Source organism: Amblyomma americanum, chromosome 8 (assembly GCF_052857255.1).
Source record: "Amblyomma americanum isolate KBUSLIRL-KWMA chromosome 8, ASM5285725v1, whole genome shotgun sequence".
In the NCBI taxonomy this organism is placed as follows: domain Eukaryota; kingdom Metazoa; phylum Arthropoda; class Arachnida; order Ixodida; family Ixodidae; genus Amblyomma; species Amblyomma americanum.
Window position 1 is genome coordinate 149,983,918 of NC_135504.1, and position 27,685 is coordinate 150,011,602.

Below are 27,685 nucleotides of genomic sequence, written 5' to 3' on the forward strand. Positions count from 1 at the left end.
ACTTCCTCTTTCGTTAATGGCGGGATGATGCATTGCTGTGCACTACTGTCTCTCTCATTAACATTCTGATTACCGTATTTACTCGCATAATGCTCGCACCCCCCACATTGGCTATCAAAAATTGGGAAATTTTTTTTTCCCCGCATAATCATCGCACCCCCAAAATTACCGCCGCGAGCCGTCTGCTTGTCGTAGCGATCGCCATCTATTGACTGCGGCCACAACTAACTGCCATGGTTGGGCGCGCGTGCTACTAGCTGGCGGTACTGTGCTATCATCCGCTGCCACCGCCGCTACCGCTCATCCACTCACCACCGCTACGCCATTTTGCGAAGGTGTCTCCAGCTCTCCGGTGTCTCTTAGGCCTCGTTTGCCTTGTTTGCGTGTTGCACCGTGCTCTTTGTGCGGCTTCGCCATGGGACGCTACGCAAGCTACACAGCTGCTTTTAAGCTAAAAGCTATTGAGTACGCGTTGGAACATGGCAACCGCGTCGCCAGCAGACACTTCGGCGTCAACGAGTTTTGCGTCCGGTATTGGAGACGGCAGCACGACGAACTCAAGACGACTGGTAAGACGCACCGGGCCTTCCGTGGACCGAAGACTGGGAAATTTCCTGCCGTCGAATCCTCTTTACTGGAATATATCAAGGCTCGACGAGCGGATGGGTGTGCTGTGTCTATTGATTTGATACGGAACCAGGCGTTCGTAATCGCAAGAAAGGAGGGCATCCCGGTGCAAGACATCCGCGCTAGTAACGGGTGGGCCACACGATTTATGCGGCGCAATGGACTCTCGCTCAGGAGGCGAACGGCGCTTTGCCAGTTCCTGCCCGCAGCCTATGAAGAGAAAATAGTGGACTTCCAACGATTCGTTATCAGGATCCGGCAAGAGAAAAACTTCTTGCTCTCCCAGATAGGGAACGCGGACCAAACTCCGCTAAATTTCGATATGCCCAGCAGCAGGACAGTCGAACAGACAGGCGCTCGGACTGTGCACGTCAGGACTACAGGTGCCGAAAAACATAGGTGCACGGTCATGCTAGGCGTGACGGCGGACGGGCGGAAGCTCCCACTGTACATCATTTTCAAGCGGAGGACCCTCCCGAAAAGAAAGCTCCCCCCTGGTATACACGTGCGCATCCAAGAAAAGGGGTGGATGACCGCAGACCTTATGGTGGACTGGGTGAAGACTGTGTAAGGGTGGCGACCGGGAGCGCTTCTTTTTCCGTCGCTCCTCGTGCTTGATAGCTTTCGGGGCCATCTTCAAGAGTCGGTACGGGCGAAGTTCAAGGAACTGCGCACGGACCTGGCTGTTATACCTGGTGGCCTCACATCAATGCTACAGCCTCTTGACGTATCTTTGAACAAGCCATTTAAAGATAACGTCCGGAGGCTGTACGCAGAATGGATAGCCGAAGGTGAACATGCTCTGACGCCGGGCGGCAAGATCAAAAGACCGTCCGTGGAGCTGCTGTGCAGCTGGGTATCAGAGGCATGGGGGATGATTGATGTGAACATGGTGGCCAGAAGCTTCAAGAAAACAGGAATTTCGAACGCCCTGGATGCGACCGAGGACCACATGGTGTGGAACGACGAAGAAGCATCGGAAGATGAAGAAACCATCGATTCCAGTGTCGACACGGACTCTGATGAAGAGTAGAATTGCCTGCAGGACGTACGCAACGCGAATAGTGATGGGGAGGTTGCGCGCGGCAAATAAAGTGCTTTAGCAGCTTGAGCTTACGTTCACCCTGTACTTTCATAACGAAGGTAAGTTACGCTTGAAAGTAATGTTTTCGTTATATTTACAATTGCGGACCTGACAATCCTGATCTTGCACCCATTCATCTTTGCATTTAACACTCCGAAACATTTGCTTGAAAATTTTCCCCGCATAATTATCGCACCCCCAAACTTCGCGTTGATTTTCAGGGAAAAAAAGTGTGAGGATTACGCGAGTAAATATGGTACATTGGCTACTGTATAGGTTTGTGTAGAACTCTTCAAATATTTTAACTATCTTATCCATATTGCTAATGGCGTTGCCCTCCTTGTCTCTTAACTTGAAAAAAAAAAACTCCGCGTGTCGACGGAATTGCATAACCAAGCCTGGGGTGTGGCCTGATCTCGCTGACCAGAACCGACAACGCACTCCCTCACCGGAACACGGTTTGGCCACCCTGGTGCAGTACTTGGCCACAACCTTCCATGAAGAAACCAACCAACCCTTGGCCCTCATTCCCCAGCCGCTGCGGAGCAACTCACCAAGTTGGTGGTCAGACCTGTGACGCAGCGGAGGGTGCTAAGAATCTCTGGCTCCGGACAGGCCGCCATTGGAATCTGAACCTGGCACCGTTTAACGCTAGAACTTTATCTAGTGATGCTAGCCTAGCACTGCTTTTCGAGGAACTTGCGGGAATTCAATGGGATGTGATAGGCCTTAGCGAAGTTAGGACAGGGGAGGCGTATACAGTACTTAAGGACGGACACATACTGTGCTGTTGCAGATTAGAGGATAGATGAGAACTAGGTGTGGGATTCCTCATTAATTAGTATATAGCTGGCAACGTCGAGGAGTTCTGTAGTATTAACGAGAGGGTGGCAGCTATCGTAATTGGGCTCAATAGGAAGTACAAGCTGAAGGTGGTGCAGGCGTACGAGCCTACATCCAGCCATGATGGCCAGATCACTGAAAGCTTCTATAAAGATGTTGAATCGGCAATGAAGAAAGCAAAATCACAGTACACTGTACTGATGGGCGACTTCAATGCAAAGGTGGGCAAGGAGCCGGCTGGCGACCAGGTGGTAGGCGACTATGGAATAGGTTTTAGGAATAGTAGGGGAGTTATTAGTAGATCCTTATTGTGGACCAGTGCAAAGCAGACGGCGGAGCTAGGAAAGAGAAGATGACATGGGTGCTGTGTCATCTTCTCTTTTCTAGGTCCGTTGTCTGTTTTGCGCTGGTCCACAATATGAATTACTTCCAACATGCTTAACACAACATACTGTTAAATTATTAGTAGACTTCGCAGATAGAAATAGTTTACGGATTATGAATACCTTCTTCTGCAAACCAGAGAACAAGAAGTGGACCTGGAAGAGCCCCAATGTAGAGACTAAAAATGAAATCAACTTCATACTATGCGCTCAACCTGGCACCGTTCAGGATGAGGATGTCCTCAGTAAAGTGCGTTATAGCGACCATAGAATGCTAAGGTCTCAAATTAGCTTATACTTGAAGAGGGATGGGAAGAACCTAGTGAAGAGGAAGTCCATTTAGAGTTAGCAGTAACTGGACAGACAGAATAGAACTAGCAGAGCTATCAAAGTTAATAAATAAGCACAAGTTAGCCGACATAAGGAAATTTAATATGAAAAGAATCGAACAAGCTCTAAAGAGCGGAGGTAGCCTGAAAGCGGTGAAGAGGAAAGTAGGCATTGGTTAAAGCCAGATGTATGCGTTACAGAAAAGCATCTTCTGAGTGTTGATGATTTTTTGGTCTTAGTTGATAGAGCGGGGTTTAATAACTGCATGGTGAACATTTTGAAACCTTCCAAGAGTGTGACTCGGGTCTGAAATTTACCTAGAAGTTCCAAAACAAAATGAGTTACAGTTTGTGGATCTCGAGCTGCACATCAATTCCCTCATCAATTGCTGGCCCTAGGTAAAAAAAAAACAAAACCACTACTGAAATAGCCCCGAACATTCGAAACTAGTAAAGAATGAAATAGCTGTCTCCTGTCTCAGATTCAGCCTAGCAAAGTCTTGCCTACATGTTCTTTGCAGTAGCTTCAGTGCCCAGGCTTCTAGATTGATAAATGCAGGTTATCCTTTTCATGTAATTTCCCAGTCTTATGTGAAGTTAATGAAATGGGTCAAAGGCCGTTCATCTCCCACTGAAGTGAACTCGGAAAGCGTGCGGTGATTCCTTACATTCGCCGCTTATCACATGGTTAAGACACGTTGCAAAGAGGTACGATGTCGGGAGTGGCCCCCTATGCACCCCTCAGCTTAGGAAGACTTTGTCGTCTGGGGCAAAGAAAAGCAGAAAATGTTGATAGTGGCTCCTGTGCCCTTTGAATCTGGTGTGATGTATAAGATACCTTCTCTATGGGGAATGGCATACATAGCCCAAACCGGCCTCTGTTTGAACATTTGCCTTAGAGAGCACAAAAATGAGAGTTCTTCAGCGATGAATCAACACCGTCAAGAATGCAACGATTGTCGTCCTGTCTTTGAGGCCACGCAGGTCCTCTATCGTCATCTGCAACAAAAATCCAGAGAAGTGATAGAAGTGTTCCAGATGGCCTCATGTGGAAATTACGTGAGCAAACCTGAAGAAAAATACTGTATAAACGCGCGTAAGGGCCGCACTTTTTTTTCAGACTGGAGAGCCGTTTTCGGGGTGCGGCCCATCCATGCGATGTGCAAAAAGAAATTTGAGTAAAAGCACACAATCGTGGAATGAGCGGCATTTATTCGGTGTTCATTCGTCACACGCGGAGTCTTCAAACTCTGAGCTGGTGCAGTGTTCTGGTGCATGCTCATTCCACAAGAAGTCGCTCAGCACATCCACTGTCAACGCATAAGCCGTTGTTCCATACTTTCATCATATAGCAGAGCAGCTCGTCTTCCAGTTTGGGAAGCTTGCACGGCTTGCCTTGGAGAGTGTGCTTTTTGCAGCTTATGTTCCTTAATGCATCGTTTTGGTTGCATCATCGTCGGACGCACTTCTTGGCCACATCAAATTTCCTGCCTGCCACACACTTTCCATGTTCGAGAGCCAACTCACAGCCTCATGCATCATGCTAAAATTGCAACGTTTGACGACAGCACAAGAAAGCCACAACTACGGTGAACTAACACGCTACCACAACTCCCGTACCTTTGACAGCCACAAAAGGCTAGAGCTGGCCATACTGATGCCGATATAAATAGCGGGCAGAGGAAAAAGTTGATGATGATGATGACCTGTAACCTCGGGCGCCAGCCATGGGCGGCACATGGAAGCTCCTGCATGCGTGTGTGGCCTTTCTCACCATTGCTTGTAGCCGGAGCTGATCGTGGAAGCCATGGCGTGTGCATTTGGAAGGCTACTCCCGCCTGGGTCCTGAGAAGTTCGAGTGCGGCCCTTACAGGGATCTTTTTTTTTTTTAATAATTCCTTTGGGAAAACAGGGTGCGGCACGTACACGGGCACGTCCCTTACATTTGTTTTGTTGCTGCCTTTGGTATATTTTCACATAAACCACATAAACCATTTTACTGGGGCGCTGCCATCTTGCATATGCAGCTCTCTCTGTGATCTGGGCAATATTGTCGCCATGTTTTAATGTGGGATCACACAGTTGTGCATTCGCATGGGGGTTAACGGCAGCTGTTTTCTTTCTAGTGTGCTCTAATTTGGGTGTTGCAGTGTGCATGACGTGAATAATTATTGCTTGAGGTTGAGTCAAGCTCACTGAGATGACATTTCTGGAGCTTCAGGTAGCAACGAAGCTGCAAAAGCTTTTTGAATCGCAACAGTGCTCTGGCTATGTCTGCGGTTAGCATTGGAGGTTAGTAACGACTCTTTATAAAGGTAATTGCGTTGAATGGCTTTCTAGATCGTCATATTCCGATTGTACACAGCGTGAAATAAAAGCGTGATAGGCCTGCGGCGCGTTTAGAGATGGACATTCGCTGTGCACTGTGTCTTCCGCTTCTGATTGAATGTGTGCACACGTAATCTTGCATAGACTCATTGCGCTCCCTCCCTCAGTCCATATGTCCTGGCAATTATGCTTACTCTCCAGAATTCGCTTTTATATTTTACACCGCTCATAACTGCTGCCAGATTGATCACGGCCGATCCATTGCCAGCGGTACCGTTCATACGCTCATTGCGTTGCTTTATCAGTCGTTAGGTAAGACAGTGATCGTAGGATTGAATACTTTGGGATAAAAACAGGTACTCTGAAAATGTGTGTGCAAACACGCCAGGCACGCTTATTTTCGCTTCGCCTTGGGGTGTTGATGAGTTTAGCCAGTAAAAATTTTGTCCAGATTAGACTACTGTGTCATCAAAATACAAGCCAGTGTTCGTCGACCGGCCTGTGGTACTTGCCTTTCGTCTTTTTGTCGGCACATAAACTTCCTTGTGGATGCATTGCCGGCCAACTTTCACCGGAGTGAAAGTGGATTTCAAGGTATATTCTTTTTATTGAAAACATACACAGCTCAAACATAATTGATACAGTTACTCCCTTTTTGTTCGTACCCCAGATGAAAAATTGGCGTTGTGTTTATGTCTGTCTCTTCCATTGATGTTGTGCTTTGAGCAGACGTGAGGTGACAAAGGAAGCGAGAAGTCTTTCCGGTCAGTGTTTGCACCCAAAGCCGTCGCTGCTCTTTGTCCGCAGGAAATCAATGCAGCTGAAAAGGCCTGCAACCACAGTGCTGACGCGGCTGGCCATGAGCTTTGCTTGCCTTGTTTTTTTCGCTTTCGGTAGCTGTTCCAGCCAAAGAAGACGCAGTGGTTCCCAGTCGATCTCGAGTTCGTTGTCATAGTGCTGAATCCATGAGAGAGCAAAAATGTGACAAGCTAGCACACGTGGTGCGGGCACGGCCGACTACACAGGCCAGGGACGAGGAAGGCACTCGGCACGCTGCTGACGAACTGGCTGTGAGGCCAAGACGGAAAATGGTGTATTTAAGAGTTCGTTTCCTTCCCAATAAACTAGTTGTGAAAATGGCACCTGTTCTGTGGTCTTCTTTCTGTGTCTTGGTAATGTTTGTGCCCACGTATTCATTATGAACAGCATCCAACCAGCCCAACTTTCGATTCCGTTTGTGCTTGCAACCCACAGGAAGCAATTCACGAACACCGAAATCGTAATGATCACAGCAGAGCCAATCACAAGGGTTGTTTGCAGTCACGCTTACTGTATAGTTAGTCAACAAACACGAGGCAATCGACAGCACAGTGCACCATTTGGTGAGTAATGTGGAGCCAATCACAAGGGTTGTCTGCAGTCACACTTACTATATAGTTAGTCAGCAGACACGAGGTAATCGACAGCACAGTGCACCGTTTGGTGAGTAATGTGCATGCAATTTTTTACCCAAATGTGGTGTTCAGTGAGTGCGACTGGATCCCTGCAAGCTTACGTGTACGTTCGGGCCGCATGCCCGCATCATCATTGCCCAGTCACGTGCATGGGCGCAATCAGCAGTTTGTTCTGCAGTCTGCGGCTAGCCTTGATAACCTCACATAGTTGCTTTCACACCCATGGAGCCTATTTCTGCCGTATGTGCACATTGCAATGAGACACACGTGCACACAATGCAGCCGAGAGAGGGATGGCTGAGGCAGCCATGACTGCCACTGATCGCAGGACCGGTGGTCTAGCTTTCTTTTCTGGCCATTTTTTTCAGAATAGTCTGAGAGCTCGCTGGCAAATGTGTCGTAGAATTGACGTCACAAGAGTTGGTTTCTTGCAAGTGCTTTGAATGTGGAAGGGCTTTGGGACTTTCATTTGCATTTTTGTCAGCAACGCATTCACCTTTCCATGTAGAAAAAAACGTTGGTAGTGCTTCCGTCTTGCTTAGTTTTCATGTCCCTTTGATACAAATGCAGTTGGATATAAAATGTGCTGTCAGGCAGCGCATGCTGTCCTGGCAGGCATTGCTGTGCTACAGGAATGCCATCTCACACATAGCACCACGCAGGTTGCTTATTTGTGTAGAAAATGGTGCAGGCTGCAGTGTGTTGAACGCACTTGAAGGGAAAATGGAACAAAAGGAAGGCGAGTAACTCGGAATGAGCAGGACCACCTACGGGAAGTCACTCTCGAAGTGAAAATATCTTAGCACTGTGCGGGTTTTTGGTTCACAACCATGTGAACTAGGCATCATATGAGTTCATTGTTCAGAACATATGGGTTCATGCCACAAGGAATGTCAGTTCATTCTTCTGAGACTTGGTCAGTGACTGTGGGTGTGTGTGCAGTGTGGCCAGGCGCCGCTTGGAACAGCTGGAGAAGAGCGTCTGCTTCGACCAGCTGGCCGCCAGCCGCTACGTCCCGTCGGAGATCTTCACCAGGCGCCGCCATGACAAGGTGCTCCTTTTCTTGAGAGGAACTGCATGTTGGGGTATTATTGACACTTGTGCAGGCTAGCAGTAATGACAAAGGGAATCATTGGAGACCTCTCAGCTCATCGACAAAGATGGAAGAAACGGTAGAAGGTAATAGCATGATGCCGTCAGTGCACGCGCGCTGATTGGTCCCGACACAACAGGCGTGTGCACTGCCCACCGGCACCATGTGGTGTCCCTCACAAGGTCTGCCTCTCTGCAGTGGCGTCCCGTGGAAGCGCATTGTGCTATGCTAAGTCTCTCTATTGTTAACTATTGCTGTGCTGATGCACACGAATGGGCTAGTTTTCGTACCTGTTTTCTCTTCAGCAGACATGTTTTCAGTTCCCATCCTATCCTGAAAGGGTGTGGCACGGCCATTCTTTGATGGCTACTCCAACAAGTTTTGAGCATCCTTATTGGAATTTGTCTGGAGGTTGAGGTTCTTTCTGCTTTACAATTTATTTCATGGTCCTAATACACACTAGAGAGTGATGGAAGGTGGCAAAATGCCAGTACAAGTTTGATAGCAGTGGTGGATGTGTTCCAAACACATGGCCTTCACGTAGCTTCACAGCCACTCAACAATTCTGAGGGCAGCCATGCTTGTAGAGCTCAGAGGCCACTGAGCCAGTGCTGTGATCTGAGGCTCCGACCTAAGTTTTGATTGACTGCTTTGTATTGTGTGCAAACCTGCATTGGATTGCATTTGGGTGTCTTCTGAAAAACAACATCTGGTGAAGCAGTGTGCAAAGCCCTTCTAAAAGAGAGGACAAAAGAAGATCCCAGTTGGTGTGGTTCATGGGCCTTTTCTAGACTTGGGCGGCAGAAAGATGGTAGCATTTGTTTCTCCTTTTTAATGGTTCTTACAATGAAACGAAACTGGCTTGCCCCACTTTTATTTTGATGAATTGTACAGGCACTAGCTGCAGGTGTTCTGTGACAACTCCATCACCAACTGCTGGTTCACAAGGGGCCAAGTGAAGAGCTAACAAGGCGGCAACTGGTGCTAGTTGGTATTGCATAGCTGAGTTTTACAATCGCAACACGAGACATGACTGGATGAAGCGCAACATACAGTTGTGTCCCATGTTGCGGTTGTAAAACTCTGCACTTTTGTACTACGGACAGCAACTTGAGCTCTGTGAAGGAAAACTACGCTCTGGCAGTACTGGTTGTAAGGCGTGTCAGACATGCAACATTTGTGTTGCTTTTCTTCATGGTTGGCATTGGATTTGTTGTACACGTTACTGCCAACGACAGATATTTCGGACTCTCTTGGGACCGTGAAAACGACCGAAAAATCAGGCAGTCTGGAAAATCAAATTTCATCGAAAATATCACGAACTTATCAATTTGCCAGAGGTAGGGGTCTGTTGTATTGCACACGTCCTAAAGCTCCTCATGACTAAATTTCGCTGCGCGACATGTGCACAGACGACGGGAGGCAACTGCTTTCACGAGCTCGGCCTGGCTGTGCTGCCCGCGGCATGTGGCCGATGAAAGCATGGGTTGGGACATAGTCTAAACAGGAAAGCGAACATGCTGCTGCGAGGACTGCGCTGTGCCCGCAGTACTATGGGCCCGGAACGAGAAAACAAGGATGGTGAAACAATAAGAACCCAGAAACAGCCAAAGTAAGAGCTCCGTTGGCACTGGCCTTCATCTTTAGGCCTAGCAACTAGAGCCAAAATCGGCATCGTATCCGGCGATATTCACTCTGCAGTGGCTTGCGTATAATGAGAGGCATCTCACCTGTCATCGAAACGGCAGTTTACGGTTTTGCGATACAAAAGTCAGGGTTTCGGTGCGTTTTGCCATGAATACGCTGACCTCACTTTGAAATGCACCACCATTTCCTCCCGCGCTCGCCGTCTCCGTGAAGCCGTACGCCTCCCACGCGCTTCGCTGCTGGCTCTTTCCCTATTCAGGACGAAAGACTCGGCACAGGTGAGTTCCGTGAACTTTGAATACTGTTTAAATTCGTGCGGCGGAACACATTCAAGAACAGTACGAATTCGAAACCACGCGGGCGCAGTGAGCCGACTCATGCAGAATATCAGCATCGCAAGAGGCTCCCTTTAAGTTTTGAATTTCGTTTTCTTTGATCAAGTTTTCGATCTCTTCTGTAGTTTGAATTAATGAGGTCCCACTGTACGCATTATATGGCGGCTTGGTTACTGGCGGCGAGTGCAAACGAGGTCAGAAAAATCGAGCAGTCAGTTGTGGCGCGTCCGAAATTTCAGGCGCTCTTATACATTGGCTGTATGAGCCATGTCGCTGTGCCTCGAAAAAGTCCGAAAAATCAGGCGTCCGAATTTTCGGTCGTCAACTGTATAACTGTGCTGGCTTTAGGAAACTGGACAAGGCTAAAGGACGCTGCAAATATGTAGTTTAATAGCAACTTGCATTTGAAAGTTGTTGTACTAGGTCTTCTTATGTGTGCAGTGATCAAGAGAAAAACTGGAAATAATAAGTGAACGAAAAAAAGAATATCTTGAAGCAGTGCACTACTTAGGTATGCACGAACTTGATTGTCTGTGCTGTGTTGCAAAATTTGATTTCTTCTTCGATTCATGACATCAGCAGGTCACCGATGCAATAGTAAAACATGCTTTAGTAAAATGAGCTTTTGGGCAAGTTGGTTACTTTGCTTCCACATAACTGCAGCGTAAAAAATACGAGCACAAAAAAGGGGAGAAACACATACGACACGGACAAAGGCTGCACTCACAACTGATTTTATTTCGCCAGGAATGGGAAATATAAAGGTTCCGCCGCGGATGCGCGTGCAGCAAGTACACGTACCTCGATCACAAAAACCAAAAAACCAAATGTGTCTCTCCCCTTTTTTGTGCTCGTATTTTTTACGCTGCAGTTATGTGGAATCACCGATGCAACTTCCCTCTTTGTCAGACACCATGGAATAGTAGTCTGGATAGTTGTGCACAAAACTGTGCGACATAACCTCTTCCCCAGGCGATGAAACAAACCAATGCATTGTTAGTTGGGACTGTGTAAACGACTGACCACTGGTCATGTGTCCTCTTTTGGGCTCAGGCTTAAAGGTTACCCATGTCTCTGTGAAGAATTGGGGGACATTGGACACCACAAGTGCTGAATTATTATGACCCCCTGCTTTGGCGGCACTGCTAGGATGATGACCAGTAACCCTCTCGTTTTCTTCGTTCAGGCCCTTGGTCTTGTGCTGTACGTCAACGACTATGTCTACGGGGTCCGGATTCCAGACGTGGTGCTGACACCATCCATTCTGCCGACCGATGAGCGCTGCAGCGACCCGCGGAAACAGGCTACCTACGATGGAATGCTCGGCCAGCTAGAATTCCTCGGCTGCGCGCCACCCGGAAGCGCGCCAGGAAGCACAACGGCATCGATATCATCTGCCTATAGATACGGCGATACGCCCCTCACCGGCATTGAGCATGGCAGCACTGCTAGGATGATGACCAGTAACCCTCTTGTTTTCTTCGTTCAGGCCCTTGGTCTTGTGCTGAATGTCAACGACTATGTCTACGGGGTCCGGATTCCAGACGTGGTGCTGACACCATCCATTCTGCCGACCGATGAGCGCTGCAGCGATCCGCGGGAACAGGCTACCTACGACGGAATGCTCTACCAGCTAGAATTCCTTGGCTGCGCGCCACCCGGAAGCGCGCCAGGAAGCACAATGGCATCGATATCATCTGCCTATAGATACGGCGATACACCCCACACCGGCATTGGGCATGGCAGCACTGCTAGGATGATGACCAGTAACCCTCTCGTTTTCTTCGTTCAGGTAAGAAAGCGTTTCGACAAATGTTTTCGAAGTATGACATCTTCCTGTTGGTGCTGCCATGCCCACGGCAAATGTGTTCTGCCATTCTTGAATATCTCGCCTGCTTAAAGTGCCTGCTGTTGTTAGCTGGTGACGTGAAATTGAATCCAGGCCTTTCCTTGCAAGAACTGTTGAGTGAAGTGCGCAAGATTGCTGCTGATGTTACCGAGATCAAAAATGAAAACAAGGCTACTAATGAGATGCTTGGACGTGTATTAAAAATCTAGTTGCGAGTCAGCGCTTGTGGTGTCCTTTCTTCGTTGTGTCCCGTTGTTTTATTGCGCTGTTCAAATATGAATCAATACCAACTCGCCCAGTTCGCAGCTTTAATGAAGCAATCCACGCTAAACTGTACACACTATCCCTTCTAGAAACGAGAATTGCTGGCGTCGAAGAAAAGGTTTCGTGTTTAGAAAGCAACGTGAACAAACTGCTACTTCAAGTTGATGACCTAGACAACAGGAGTAGGAGGTCTAATGTAATTGTCTACGGGATAAAACAATCAAAAGAAGAAACTAAACAGGACCTTGAGACTGAAGTAATTGAGGGCGTTATAGCTACCACCCTAGGTGTAACAATCTCGGGAGTTGAAAGAATTCATCGCCCAGGCGCAGCAAAGGCCAACAAAACCCGACCTGTCATTCTAAAGGTATGTGATTTTCGAGACAAAGCAAAAATCTTCCAAAACTGCCACAAATGGAAGGACTCCGAAATATCAGTAAGCGAAGACTTCTCGCCACGACTTCGTAACATCCGAAAAAAGCTTTGGGACAGCTGTAAATCAAACAAGGATGAAGGTGACAAAGTTTCGTTGGTCTTTGACAAGATTAATGTTAACGATGTGATCTATACCTGGTACGATGATAAGGAAACCAAAGTAACTGTAAGAAAGAAACGAGTAACACGAACCAAAAAAAAACTGAGCAAGCACGACACGCTCTGCTTCTTAAATGCCAGAAGCATTGTGAATAAAACAACTGAACTTGAGTCCTTTATAATCGAACATAGCCCTGACGTTATCACCATAACTGAAACCTGGTTGTCTCCCAGCATATCAGATGGGATATTTTTCCGCCTGGCTTTACCGTGATGCGTAAGGACCGAGGTACACGTGGCGGTGGAGTGGCAATCTTGATCAAAGATAGCATACACGCAGCGACCATGCCAGCTATCGATGACGTTGAAGCGCTTTGGTGCAAAATCACCATGGGTCAATGCTTGCTTCACTTAGGCACGATGTACCGGCCACCTGACGATACCGACGAAACGTTGTGTCTGATGGCAGATTACATGGAACATCACTTAAGCGAGTCAAAAAAAGTTGTTCTTACAGGCGATTTTAACCTCCCTTGCATCAATTGGGATACCCTTCACCATGGTAACACATACATACTTAGTGCAAAAGCACTGCTTGATATCTCTTTTAACTCCGGTCTCATTCAAGTAATCCGCGACCCAACGCGTGTTACGAAAACAAGCACTAGTACTCTTGATCTTGCGTTTATTAGTGACATAGTTCAGTTTACAAATTATTCATGTGAGGTAGTAGATGGTCTTTCAGATCATAAGGCTACATTATGTGTCCTCCCATTAAGAACACCGACTTCTGTTCAAAGACGGAAAGCATGGATTTTTGACTGGTCGAAAGCTGATGATACCAGCATTCTTGACCATTTGGAACTGTCATACACAAATTTTTTTTCTAGCTCTCAAGTTCCCACAGTGTCTGTCAACCAGTTATGGCTATCTTTTGTAGCTATCGTGCAAGATTGCTTATCTAAGTATATACCGCAGAAACCCAAGTCAGTGCATCGTACAAACCCATGGATAACAAGAGGGATTATACATCTTAAGCACATAATTGCTCGATTAAGAAAGCTGAAACGCAGACTTCACTTGCCAAGTTACGCTGTGAAAATCCGCAGCCATTCACAGGCACTAAAACAAGCTGTGAAAGCGGCCAAGCAGGAATATATGAACGTCACATTAACTAATTTTATCAAAACCGCTCCTCATAAATTCTGGCGGTACATGACCTCAAAGACTAGAAAAAGTAAACCCCATCCGAACGGAGAACGAATCACAGCTACTTCCTTTAACAATTACTTTAAATCTGTGTTTACACGTGATGATGGCACCATCCATGCAATAGACGCCCAAATTAATGGCAAGAACAATACACTCGAGGAAATAACAATAACTGAAGAAGGAATATTTGCCTTACTTCTCAGTATTGACACGAAGAAATCGACAGGTCCAGACAATATACCGAATGCATTCCTTAAACGTTACGCTGAATGGATTTCGAAATACCTGCTAGTTTTATATAAGAAACCAATAGAAACTGCAGAACTACCAGAAATGTGGAAAACAGCTAAGGTAATTCCGATAGATAGATCAGGAGACCCAGCCAATGTTTCCAACTACCGTCCTATTTCTCTTACATCTACGGTCTGTAAAATCCTAGAACATTTAATTTTGAAGCACATTACAACGTTTGTTGAAGACCACAAATTAATTATTCCCAATCAACATGGCTTCCGAAAAGGTGGTGTAGGAACAGCGCTAAGAACAGGACAGAAGTCAAACATGGAAGCACAGGGACGGGTGCTGACTATCAACTGAATCTTTATTTCGGAGCACAAACATATATAAGGTGGCAGCAAGGGGGTACAATCAGGTATGCGCGGTCACATGCAAACAGTGAATAGTCACGTCAAATAATGAATTTAGGCATCTGAGGCTGAGAAGGACGGAAGGGAAGAGGCGATATAACAGACTAAAACCGATAAAAAACTGCACAGTGTAGAGGGCCGTCACGCGAACTAAGAAAAAACAGATGAAGGATTAAACAGGATGCGAAAGTATGGCGAAAAAAATGGTTTATAAAAGTTTAAAGCTCGTGGAAACGATAGTGAAAGAATAAAAACATTAAAAACAATAAAGATTGCTGTGTGCGGCTAAAAAACATGTAAAGAGGGCGTTCAACGTTTCTCAAGTTTAACAGGGGCCAAAAGTTAAAAAGACTAAAAAGTTTTTTGAAGGCAGTCAATGAAAAACGCCAAAAACCAAAGCACCATGAACCCCAAAGAACAAGAGAGAGGGGAAAAATATGTCTGCTAGAACACAAATACCCTGAGTTAAGTCACCTCTCAAAAGGTATGCCCAGCTGCCTTTAAGAACATCAATTCTTTCTCAGAAAGGCAGATGGACGGAGTGCTCACACAGCAGTCCTTGGCACGCCGGATTTCGATGGCTTCGATTATTTCTCTAGATAAGCGATCCCGTCCTTTGCCAATGATCGCGCACCTGTCGTATACAGGGGTGCAGGTGTCGTTATTACACTTTTTGCAAAGTTTTGCAAGGTTCCCGGTCATAGCTACCCTGCTCATATTATTGTGGTGTTCTTGTAGCCTGGTGTTTATACATCTCTCCGTTTGGCCTATGTATTTATTTCCGCAGGACAGGGGAACTGAATATACAACACCTGTGGCGCATGAAACGTGGGGATTGCCATACCAAGTTAGTAAAGTGAGGCATTATCAGCCTGTGCCTCAGTAACGCCCTTCAGAAATCCTGTGACCATCTGCTTCAAGAAAGTCTTCATAAACAGATAGGGCACCTCCATGCTGCGTGCTACCCCTTGCAGCTCATTATAGCAGTAGCAGAATGCCTCAATAAGAAACGACGGGAACAACGTCCACCAGCACCCAATGGAAACGACTGCAAAAAAGTTGTCGTTATACCCTACCTGCACAACGTCAGCCATAGCCTGAAAAAAGTTGGCAAACGTGCAGGCGCGGACGTGGTGTTTTCGGCACCCCACAAGCTCTCCTCACTCTGCAAGAGAGTTAACAGTAGTAGAGTTCCTCGTGGCTGTGGGCAGACGCATGGCAATCCCCACGTGTCATGTGCCACAGGTGTTGTATATTCAGTTCCCCTGTCCTGCGGAAAGAAATACATAGGCCAAACGGGAAGATGTATAAACACCAGGCTACAAGAACACCACAATAATATGAGCAGGGTAGCTATCACCGGGAACCTTGCAAAACATTGCAAAAAGTGTAATAACGACACCTGCACCCCTGTATACGACAGGTGCGCGATCATTGGCAAAGGACGGGATCGCTTATCTAGAGAAATAATCGAAGCCATCGAAATCCGGCGTGCCAAGGACTGCTGTGTGAGCACTTTGTCCAGCTGCCTTTCTGAGAAAGAATTGATGTTCTTAAAGGCAGGTGGGCATACCTTTTGAGAGGTGACTTAACTCAGGGTATTTGTGTTCTAGCAGACATTTTTTTCCCCTCTCTCTTGTTCTTTGGGGTTCATGGTGCTTTGGTTTTTGGCGTTTTTCATTGACTGCCTTCAAAAAACTTTTTAGTCTTTTTGACTTTTGGCCCCTGTTAAACTTGAGAAATGTTGAATGCCCTCTTTACATGTTTTTTAGCCGCACACAGCAATCTTTATTGATTTTAATGTTTTTATTCTTTCACTATCGTTTCCACGAGTTTTAAACTTTTATAAATCATTTTTTTCGCCATACTTTCGCATCATGTTTTCTGTTTTTTCTTAGTTCGCTTGACGGCCCTCTACACTGTGCAGTTTTTTATCGGTTTTAGTCTGTTATATCGCCTCTTCCCTTCCGTCCTTCTCAGCCTCAGATGCCTAAATTCATTATTTGACGTGACTATTCACTGTTTCCATGTGACCGCGCATACCTGATTGTACCCCCTTGCTGCCACCTTATATATGTTTGTGCTCCGAAATAAAGATTCAGTTGATAGTCAGCGCCCGTCCCTGTGCTTCCATATTTAACTTCTGTCCTGTTCTTAGCGCTGTTCCTACACCATGCAATACCAACTAGCCCGTCAACTCACTCTCCTAAACTTCCGAAAAGGTTTGTCTACGACGACACAATTACTAGAAACGGTCCATGATTTCGCTATGACAATCAATAGAGGGGGGCAAACAGATATGATTTTCCTTGATTTGTCAAAAGCCTTCGACCGGGTATCTCATCCTAAGCTTCACTATAATCTAGTTCACTTCCTTGGTAATGGTACAGTAACTAATTGGTTAAAAGCCTATTTAAATGGTCGTCACCAGTTTGTCTTCTTTGAAAACAGCGAGTCGGACTTGGCGGAAGTATTCTCTGGCGTGCCACAGGGGTCAGTGCTTGCACCACTTCTTTTCCTTCTTTTTATTAATGATTTGAGCAAGAATATCGATGCAACAGTACGCATGTTCGCGGATGACTGCGTCATCTACAAAGAAATCAATAGCCCTGCCGACCAAATTGCCCTAAACAACTCACTGCATTCTGTATCAAAATGGTGTGACAACTGGCAAATGGCCCTCAACCTGGAAAAAACTGTCTGCATGACAGTCACTAGAAAGAAACAGCCATTAAATTACAATTATGAAATCGAACAGAAGACACTCACAGAGGTGAGCAGTTCAAGTATCTTGGCGTTATTATTGCCACGGACCTACGATGGAACGAGCACCTGACACGCATTACTACAAAGGAGCATTCTGCTCTTTACATGATAAGACGTTCCCTTCGACTTGCTTTGCCGGAAACAAAACTTTTGGCATTCATTTCACTTGTTCGTTCTGTGCTAGAATACAGTATTATTACTTGGCTGCCCTACACTAAACAATATATTGATAGATTAGAAAGTGTCCAGAGAAAAGCTGTCCGATTTATTTTCAACAAATACAGTCGTCATGAATCCCCCACACTGCTTCTGCAAAAAGCCGGCCTCTCTACAATCCACACACGAGCCAGACTGCTGCGGCTTAAGTTTCTGTTCCTTCTTTTGAATGATCACACAAAACTTGATAAGACTAGATATCTGTTTGAGCCTAACAAACGTGTCACAAGAACAAAACATAAAAAACACCTATCCGAATACCGATACCGTAGTGATACATTCAAATTTTCATTTTTCCCACATGTGATTCTTGAGTGGAATATGTTGCCTCCAGAAATTGTGAACCAAATGTCCCCTGAAGCATTTGTATCAAAGCTAACAAACCATCTTGAAAATTATTAACAAGAGTGTCACCATGTGCGTTTACGTGTACCTTTGTGTAAAATGAAAAAGTTCCTTCTCTGCTGTTTCTCTTTTTCTTCTTTTCTTTCGCACTTTTTCATATGTATGTAAACCCGATCCTGTTACGGCCTCAAAGTGAGGCCAACAGTATGTACTAAATAAATAAATAAATAAAAATACAGTTTTTCCATTCATTTCTAAATTTGTGTTTGGGCCACACCTGCAAAATTCACACCGAATTTATAAAAAGGAGTCCGGTCCTTACACGAGTTTATACGGTATACAGTAGAATTTCGAGCATACAAATCTCACGGGGTCACGAAAGATATTCGTGTCATCCGAAATTCATATCAACCAAAACGAACAAAAATTTGTGCGCAGAGTTTATGTAAATCTATTTTTGGCTCACGAGATTCACTTACGGCCTCGCGCAACTTTCAATCGCGATGTTAACGATATACGGTTGGCCCGCTCGCTGCTCGTATCCAGGGCTTAAAGTCTGGCTCCATCAGAAGGAGCTCTCGGTGATTCGAGCTCAGGTGGAGGGGGTAACAGAGGGAGCAGAGAAAGTGGCTGGCAGCCTGTTTTACGCATAGTTTTATACAAAGGGGAGAAGTAAAGTTAAGGGGGTTTTTTTTTGCTCAGTTTAAACATCATCATCATCGTCAGCCTGACTATGCCCACTGCAGGGCAAAGGCCTCTCCCATGTCTCTCCAATTAAAGCTGTCCTTTGCCAGCTGTGCCCACCGTACGCCCGCAGAATTCTTAACCTCATCTGCCCATCTAACCTTCTGTCGCCCCCTGCTATGCTTGCCTTCTCTTGGAATCCACTCCGTTACCTTTAAGGACCAGCAGTTATCTTGTTATCTTTCGTTCGCATCACATGCCCTGCCCAAGCCCATTTCTTCCTCTTGGTTTTGACTAGGATGTCATTGACTCGTTTTTGTTCCCTCACCCACTCTGCCTGCTTCCAGTCTCTTAACGTTACACCTGTCATTTTTATTTCCATACCTCGCTGCATTGTCCTTAACTTGAGCTGAACCCTTTTCGTTAGCCTCCACGTTTCTGCCCCGTAGGTGAGTACCGGCAAGATACAGCTGTTGTGTACTTTCCTCTTCAGGGATATTGGTAAACTACCATTCATGATCTGAGAGAACCTGCCAGATGCGCTTCACTCTGTTCTTGTTCATTAGGAAAAATCCAGGCGCCCACAAACAACGACACAGAGGGGACACAGCGCTGTGTCCCCCCTGTGTCGTTGTTTGTGGGCGCCTGGATTTTTCATAATGAACGTATACCAACTAGCTCAGTTTTCCGCCCCGTTCTTGTTCTAGTTATTTCCCTCTCATGATCCGGATGAAAAACCAATTAGCCCTTGGCCCTCAGTCCCCAGCGGCTGCAAAGCAACTGACCAAGGTGCTGTTCAGACCTGTGACACAGCGGAGGGTGCAATGGACAGGCCGCCATTGGAATCTGAACTTGGCAACATTTAATACTAGAACCTTATCCAGTTTATAACATAGCTTTATACAAAGTGCATGGAGAAATCATCAGTTTATGACACAGACCTCAAATAAGCAATCCCCATGCTCTCCTCAATGGTATCTGAAGTAAAAGACCTTACAGTGAAACGAAGGTTTGGTAACTTTACATTCGCCAATATCCAAAGACAGTGAAGGTGACGGGGGGTCGATCCCCCTTAGTTTAGGCCCTGGGCGTATCGCGCGACTGTTGATCGCGACGTCGGCGATCTACGGGCTCTGCGTCGTCGCTGTTCACTACTCGGGGTGCGTATCGCGCAACTGTGTATCGCTACGTTGGCGATGTACAGCCCGTGCGTCGCCGTTCACTGCTCAGGGTGCTGTATTGCGCAACTGTTGATCGCAACGTCTGCAGTGCACGGACTGTGCATTGCCGCTCACTGCTCGCGGTGCGCTTCATGCGCCTGGAAATTGCGGTGTCGGCGATGTACAGGCAACAAGTGTTTGGTGCTCGAGGGTGCAGTTGCGGCCCGTGCGTTCGCATCATGTGCAGTGGGGCGTGAAGTTGTTCGAATTTCTGCTCATTGCACACAGTGCAGTCTGACCAGTCCATTTTACGAATTCATATCATCCCGAGATTCATGTCAACGTGGATCGTGTCATCGAGATTCTACTCTATTTCAGTATGTACTGCAACCAACTCGCCTAACATTCTGTCCTGGTCAGAGGAGACCACATGTACTGTTTATTTTCCACACTTGTCAATGTCCTTAAAGGGAGGAAATGTTTGAGACAACGGCTGCTTCTGTAGCCGAGTGCACCACAAACTCACGCTAACCCGGCTGTATCTCATGGTAGGTGGAAGAGCTGAGGAAGCTGGAGGCTGAGGAGAAGAGGCTGCTTGCCCTGCTGGCCGCACCCCAGCAGATTGACTCGGGTAAGCCTTTTCTTGTGGGTGTGTTGTGAGTGGGCAGACTTGAGTGCGTTCATTGCTAGGCTGATGCACATACAGACGGGGCTGAGAGGGGACGAGAGCTGCTCTTGGAGCACCTGGAGCGGGTGGTGCCCGAATTCTGCTTGGTTTGGTGTAATGGAGGTTTAACATATCCCAAAGTGACTCACACCATGAGGGATGCCGTAGCAGAGAGCTCTGGATAATTTCAACCATCTGGGGTTTTTTAACGTACACTGACATCGCACAGTACACGGGCCTCTAGAATCTTGCCTCCATCAAAATTCTTTTTTTATTCGGAAGGTGTGCCATGAGGCACAAGTTGAAAAAAGGGGAAGGAATGCGGGAGACTGAAAGTTAAAAGAAGGAGTGAAGACCCATTGTGCTGAGGTAGTCGCAGATGTTGCTGAGGAAATGGTTGTTCATAGTCCACTTCACATAGTCATGTTCGCGGTTCCACCGCAGGCCCACCAAAGCTTCGTTTCCTCGGCACGTCATCTACGCAGCGTCTCATTCCAGTGCTCTCGAGAACTCAAACCGGTCTCTTCCGCAGTTGAAGAGTCACTCCGGGACGTGGCACGACTTCTAGCCGCATCTTCGTTACAACGCTTCTCGAGTTGTCCAGCGCATTCTTCTGGCGTTCCTTGAGCACGTTGTCTTTTCTTCGCTTTGTTCTGTTGTTGCTGCATCTCTTTCACCGTCTCCATAACGACTACAAAACACTGAGGCGAAGCACATATATATATAGCCCCCGCGAGGAGACACCTCCTGTCTCTACCCCAGTGGAGCACATCTGGTGGAATGAATGGCGACGGCAGCGGCGTCGACGGCGGCGCCATCTGTTGGAATGCGGCTGTGGCGTTGCTAGGCGATGGCGGCTCAAGGTCGTTGGTCGCATATGGCACACGGCATACGGCTGAAGTTCGCGACGAGCCGAAATGGCTCGCTGGCTGGCGTAGTAAAGCTTTCGCTTTAAAACCACACGCTACTGGTGGAATCCGTACCCACCGATGCGATAGGTAGCATAAGAGGGTGCTCACACAGCTCCCGCCCTCACTTTTCGACCACGTTCCTACGTGGCAGTCGCGGTAATACAGGTCGTACTATGTTGGGCGCTATGGACGAGGGTGACGCTGGTGAACACTTTCAAGGCTCGCTTACACTACACATAAATATCCCCAAAAGCAGAAGATTGGACAGCCATCGCCGGAGCTCAGTTGGTAGAGCACCGAGCGTGAAATTCGGAGGGTGTGGCTTTGGATCCCACTGGTGGCATGTGGTTGTTATTTCTTCTGCTTTTATTAATCACCCATTGATGAAAAACTACAAATTTAAAAAAAAAATCCCCTATGCTCCTGGGTTTCGGTGGCTGTTGGCTTCCATCATGTATGCCACAACAAGGACCTCTTTTCCGTTCACTTGTATGCCGCAGGTACTGAAATGAAGATTTTTGTAATCAAAGCTATCGTAATGAAATTGGATGTGCATATGTGTTTCTTCTTCCTGTTTTCAAAAATGTAATTGTGAAAAATGTAATATGTGAAAATAACTGAAGCTTAATTAGCTAAATTCTTACTGGTCATTAAGACACTTTCAACATCTTTTGGTTTTGATTGAAATGGAGCCTTAGTCAAAGACCTGCTATGTGGAGCTTTGCTAATTATACCATTTCTGACGTACATCATCATATAGTAATGTTCAATCTTGTCCGAGCACCATAATTATGAAATATAGTTACATAGTTGACATTACGTTTAACAAAATTTGAAACGTTCGACTCATAAAGAACTAAACTGTGGAGCTATGCTATATTTTTTTGGCTGAGTCCAACGGCATTAGAATAACTGAAATTGCATCATAAAAACATAATAAAAGCTGCCGTACGGCTAGTCACGCTGGCAAAAAACACGAAGCTGAGAAAATTGCATTTGAAGTGTGTGTGGCAGTCATTTGGAGGTCGTTGCAGAATCCTAAGGAAACAGTGGATTGTGGACATTCTAAGAATATTTCACAGCAGTGAGTAATACCAGGATAGGGGAGACGGGCCCAGTTTTCGAACAAAACCAAGAAGGTGGCCGTCAGGGACGCGGTCATGGGAATCAATAGGAGCGAAGTTCTGCTGCATTTTGCTTCAAAATCGCCATTTCAGCTCTTCTTAGGCGCGAAATATATAATACTTTAGCAATTGGAGGTCGAATTAGGCCCTGAAACTTTTTAGGCAGGTACTTTAGAGTGTATAGGTCCCGAATGTGCCATTTTTGCAGAATCGAAATTTCCAGATTTTTTTATGATTTCAAGACCCCCGTCTCCCCTTAATAAGATCAGCCGTGGCATGATGGAAATCAGTCACAATGAGAGAGACATTTACGGCAGCTGAAACGTTGGGAAGAGTGGGCTGGTTGCCAGACCTAGCACGCACAGCTTCGTCGGCCATTACTAAATCCTGCTGGGAAAAATCCACTTGATATTTCTTGCTTGACCGATCCGTGGGCTGACAGTGCACCTCGCACAGTAGTGACGTGTGAACACGTGATGCACAGGCAAGTGGGCAGTCCGTCGTGTGAATGAGCCTTTAAAGGACGCCATTTCCTCATTTGGAATGATGCAAACAGACCAGTGAAGGCCATTGCAGTTTAGCACCCTCTGACAGCTATTTGCTGTAGAAGACAAGCTCTTGCCATCTCTTGCCCAGAAGGGGGCAAAAGAGCACTCTTCACCGTATGCAGCTGATGAGATCTGGTGCTGTGGAATCAGCTGCTAAAACTTGTTTTTGTCACTCATTGCTGCAAACCTTAGGCTCATTCTGACAGCAGCCACCCCGTCTAAAAGGGCCGCCATGGTGTCTCAGTGATTATGTTGCTTTGCTGCTGACCTCGAAGACGCGGGTTCGATCCCAGCCACGGAGGTTGCAGTCAATGGAGGCAAAATGCTAGAGGCCTGTGTACTGTGTGATGTGAGTGCAAGTTAAAGAACCCCAGCTGGTCGAAACTATCTGAAGTCCTCCACTACCACCTAAGTTGCTTTGGGACATTGAGTGACCATAAACCACAAGCCTCTTCCAAGAGTGGTGTAAAACAGTGAAAATGATGTCCGACATATCTAGTTGATTCTCAGTACGGCATGTGCCGCTTTTTGCCCATATGGCTAAAGCCACATCTGCTCTCCATGCTGCTTTCTATGTGGTTCCCCGCTAAGTGTATTCAAGCTACAAGCTACATTTGCAACTTTCTAGGAGGTGAAAAAAGAAGTTGCCCCCTTCTTGGCCGACAAATGGCATAGATGTGTCCGGTTGTGTGCTCTGAGCACTACTGTCACTTGCACCAGGTTGACAGCAGCATGCGATGTGGCATGCACCAGTAAAGACATGCATTTGCTCGGTGCCTTCACTGCACACTTAGCAAACACTCTTGTAATCTGTCTACTCATAATTTAAGCAAGCTAGCACTAGTAGCATTTGTGCCTGCGATTCTGCACCGTCATATGTGGCACAAGCATCTCACGGTCTGTAATGTTGGTAATTGTTTGCATGAGGCATAGCGCGAAACCAAGAAGGACAAAGAACAGATGCACAAACCACAAACGCTAACTTCCAGTTGAAAGAATCGCAGACAGCTGAGGTGACGTGAGAACAAAGTAACGCATGCATTGGAAAGAAACCGTGGAAGAGAACAAGAGGAAAAAGGTAGAATCACCAGTTTGCGGAACTTATAAAGGCCATCTCTCTTTTGAATAGAGAGAAAGAAGGTGTGCTAGCACGTTTACCTTACAAAGCAGTGATATGCACAGCTTCTATGATCTCATGAGTCAACTTATCTCTGCTTCTGGCAACGACTGAGCATTTGTCCACAGTTCTTGCAGTGCAAAGCTAGATTACTGCCTGAGTAAGTTTTCATGTTCTGTTTGTGCTTGCAAAGTTTATCATTGAGGCACCTTCTCGACTTACCTGCATACTGTTTGCCACAAGAAGGCGGGGGGATATTGCTACTCGTTCACATTTGCGTCATCGTCCTCACTAACGTCACCTTCGTGATCGCCGCTGCGGTCCCTCAGCACGTCGTTTTAACGTCGTCGTGCAGCGAAATTCCGCACTTCGCAAACAGCCGCACTATGACATCATGTGGAACAGCTGAAAATTTTGCTTCGCTGCAGCTGTCACACCTGTATCACCCATTGTGAACATCGAACTTGCGGCGCAGGGCGCAGTTGTTCAGTTGTTCGTTTCTTGGGTGTAAACAATGACCCATCTTAAATGTAGCTGTGAACGATTGCCGGACGCTTACTGGACCCGAAGCACTACATTAAAAACTTGTAAAGCGCGGCTGGCAGTCATGAAATGCGCCAGAGCCGAAGAGTAACTATACGTGAGCGGCGTTGGCTCTTCCGTCAAGTACCGACAGTTCCCGGCACCGCTGCCGTTCCGAGTGGCGGCGGCGCCGTAATTGGAACATTGGCCCCTCCATCACATACCGACACTCCCTTGAGTGCCGAGTGCACAGTTGAAAGTAAAAAAACAGCTTGGATGCTTAAGCTTCCCCTTAACACTAGAAAGCGATAGCATTATCGGGCTTCCGCCGCATATCAGCAGCCACAATCTACAGCCACATGTGGAGAGGGCGGGTGCCGGTCTGCTGCCTGTCGACAGCCGCCGAGCGCAGGAAGGGGTGCGGGTTCTGTGCGTTGACAGAGCAGCTCCTTAAGGCCAGCACCAAGAGTGATGTGACGCAGCAAAGATGCAACCACGTTGTAGCGTTTGGCTCGCCTTTATTTATGCTTTGGTTTTGATTGTAAGTTGACCCCCCCCTGTTTTTTTAAGAAAAAAAAAGGTCGACTTTCAGTCGTGTAAACACGGTAGGCCTGTCTTCATAGGCTTGCCGTCACATAACAATATACAGTAAAACCTAGTTAATTCGAATGTGAAGGGGACCGGAAAATTGTTCGAATTAAGCGAAGTTCGAATTATCGAATGGGTGCTAGAATGAGCTGTTATAGCGCCCCGCCGCACAGGCAGAACCCAAAGCAGTCACATCTAGACTTGTTATCGTGAGTTAGGCGCTACTACACGTTTGTGGCGGGCATGTTCTGAAAATTAAATTCATCCGGTTCTAATGGCAAATGAAATAAATTGATCGGCCAGTTATGCGCCAGACACAAGTACCGCAATTCATTCACATGAGCAGCGAGGTTTAGTGCTGGAATATATGACGCCATTTATGCTCCAAAACATGTTTATTTACCGGGAAAGTTGTCAAAATTAAAAGTAATCGGTGAAGTGCATTTGCTTCAGATTCTTTGGCCGAGACTCCATCAGCATCATCTGCAGCTTGCCCAAAGCTCTTGCGCAACATCACAGTTCTCACTGGTAGAGAAGTGGCGCGCCACAACATCGAGCACCGATGCTACTTCATGTGCACTTGGCGGTGGCATAGTCTCGTCGCCGCCGTCGGACTCACCACTGTTGGCTGTTCTCACTGCACGTGAGCCCTGCGAAGTCTGCTGGGAGCATGCAGCCTCAATTACATCGACGTCATTCAAGGGCTCCAACATCTCCACGCTGCTGTCCACGTAGTAGCTCGTGCTCGTGGCACTAACAAAGGCTGCATGGAGGAAAAAATGAAAAGCCATCATTGCCCGAACAGCCATACTACATTGTTTACATCATGTGATTGCGACCCAACGACCGCGGCACAACGAAAACCTGGAACGGCTCTTGCTGAAGCATCAGTGGCGCGGGCGAGTGCTCCGGCAGCGAAAACCTGGTATGGCATGCACCAGAATGTGAGCTCTGTGAGCCTCGTGCACTCGGCTTTTTTTTTTCTTTTCCATTGTTTTACATCTCTGGTAAATTTGGAGCGTGTTTTACTCGCTATGGGTCAACTTCTATCTACGAGGAGCGGTGTCAGCCAGTGGCTCCTAGTTCGAATTAACCATAGCAGGTGCCGACTTGTTCGAATTATCAGGAGTTTTTTTCCCCCATTGAAGTACACAGGGCTGTGCCGGAACCTGGGCGTCGGTTCGAATTAGCCATAAGTTTGAATTAACCGAGTTCAAAGTAATGAGGTTTTGCTGTATATTTATTTTTAGAAACATGGCGATTGACTTCTGCCAAGTGTCTTGGTCTGAAATGATTACCCTAATAAGGGAGTTGTCAACCTTATGAATTTTTGCACTGAAAAACACTTCAAAGAAGATATGCTTACTATTTTCTATGGTTTTAGCCACTCTTTTTAAGGTCTAGTTTTAAACAGTTTCTTAGCTTGAGCATTAAACTTGGGAAGAGAAACATTTTTCTGACATTGAATCACTTGTGATGCCGCGTGATGGGCTTCCTCGTTGAACATACTTTGCAGAAAAACAGCGAACCCTCCCTCTTTTTCAGAGGGGAGGGTGGTATGAGACTGCTCGTCTAGGAAGGAAAGGACGCGATTTACATATACAATATATTTATATTTATATAAATATACACGCGATGTATATAAGGACGTGATTTGCATTGACTTTTGAAGGACGAGGCTTACAGTCGGAGAGAATGTCGATGCCATCAGGGGTGCGTTGACTGGAGTCCTCTTTATTGGCTAGGGGAGATACATGTCACAACAAGGAGAGCAGTTCTTGCGGAGACCTCGAAGTCTTCCGTGCAAACTTAGGACCAAAACTCTCATTACACTTTCTGGAAGCATGACACCTTCAGGGATGTACACTTTGTTGTCTTTCCTAGAGCACTTAAGAGGCCAGAGGGAGTGAAGTTAACCTTGAGTTGGATATGCCAGAGGCTTTCAACTTTTTGATCGGCCAGTAGAAGATAGTCACAAAGTTGACGCTTTGCAGTGTTGTGTTCCAGGGCTTGATGCAGTTGTATGGCTAAAAACTCTCTCAGAAGGCCGTGTGTAACGATGGCATTCAGACTTACAATCTTGCTAACCCTTCGGCAGCGGCCTGTGTGAAGGGATTGGAGCCGATGAAAAGTTGTCTCATGTCTTGAAGTAAAATGGCTGCAGTGAGGGACGCGGTCGCACAAGGGTCTTGGGAGACGTGCAGGAAGATGCCCGAAGAAGTAGAAAAGTAATGGACAAGGCTGAAAACCTGGGCATGTTGGTAAAGGTGACTCATTGCATGAAGGGTAGTGTGAAACCAAGGCAGAGGACAAAGAACAGATACATATGCCACAGGCAGTGAAAGAATCGCAGACATTTGAAGCGAACTTGCGGACTAACCTGAGTACAAACAGAAGATGAAAACTTT

The 27,685-nt window shown here is 46.6% G+C and overlaps 1 protein-coding gene across 3 annotated transcripts in view; it reads left to right on the top strand.

The window, feature by feature from the left end:
* Positions 1 to 27,685, top strand: part of LOC144102109 (DNA excision repair protein ERCC-6-like) — a 243,715-nt gene that overhangs the window by 16,849 nt on the left and 199,181 nt on the right. For all 3 annotated transcript variants that reach the window (XM_077635397.1, XM_077635398.1, XM_077635399.1), the window contains exons 3-4: positions 7,991 to 8,099; positions 20,353 to 20,431. In XM_077635397.1, the coding sequence (XP_077491523.1) occupies positions 7,991 to 8,099; positions 20,353 to 20,431 (188 nt within the window). The remainder of the gene's footprint in view (positions 1 to 7,990; positions 8,100 to 20,352; positions 20,432 to 27,685) is intronic.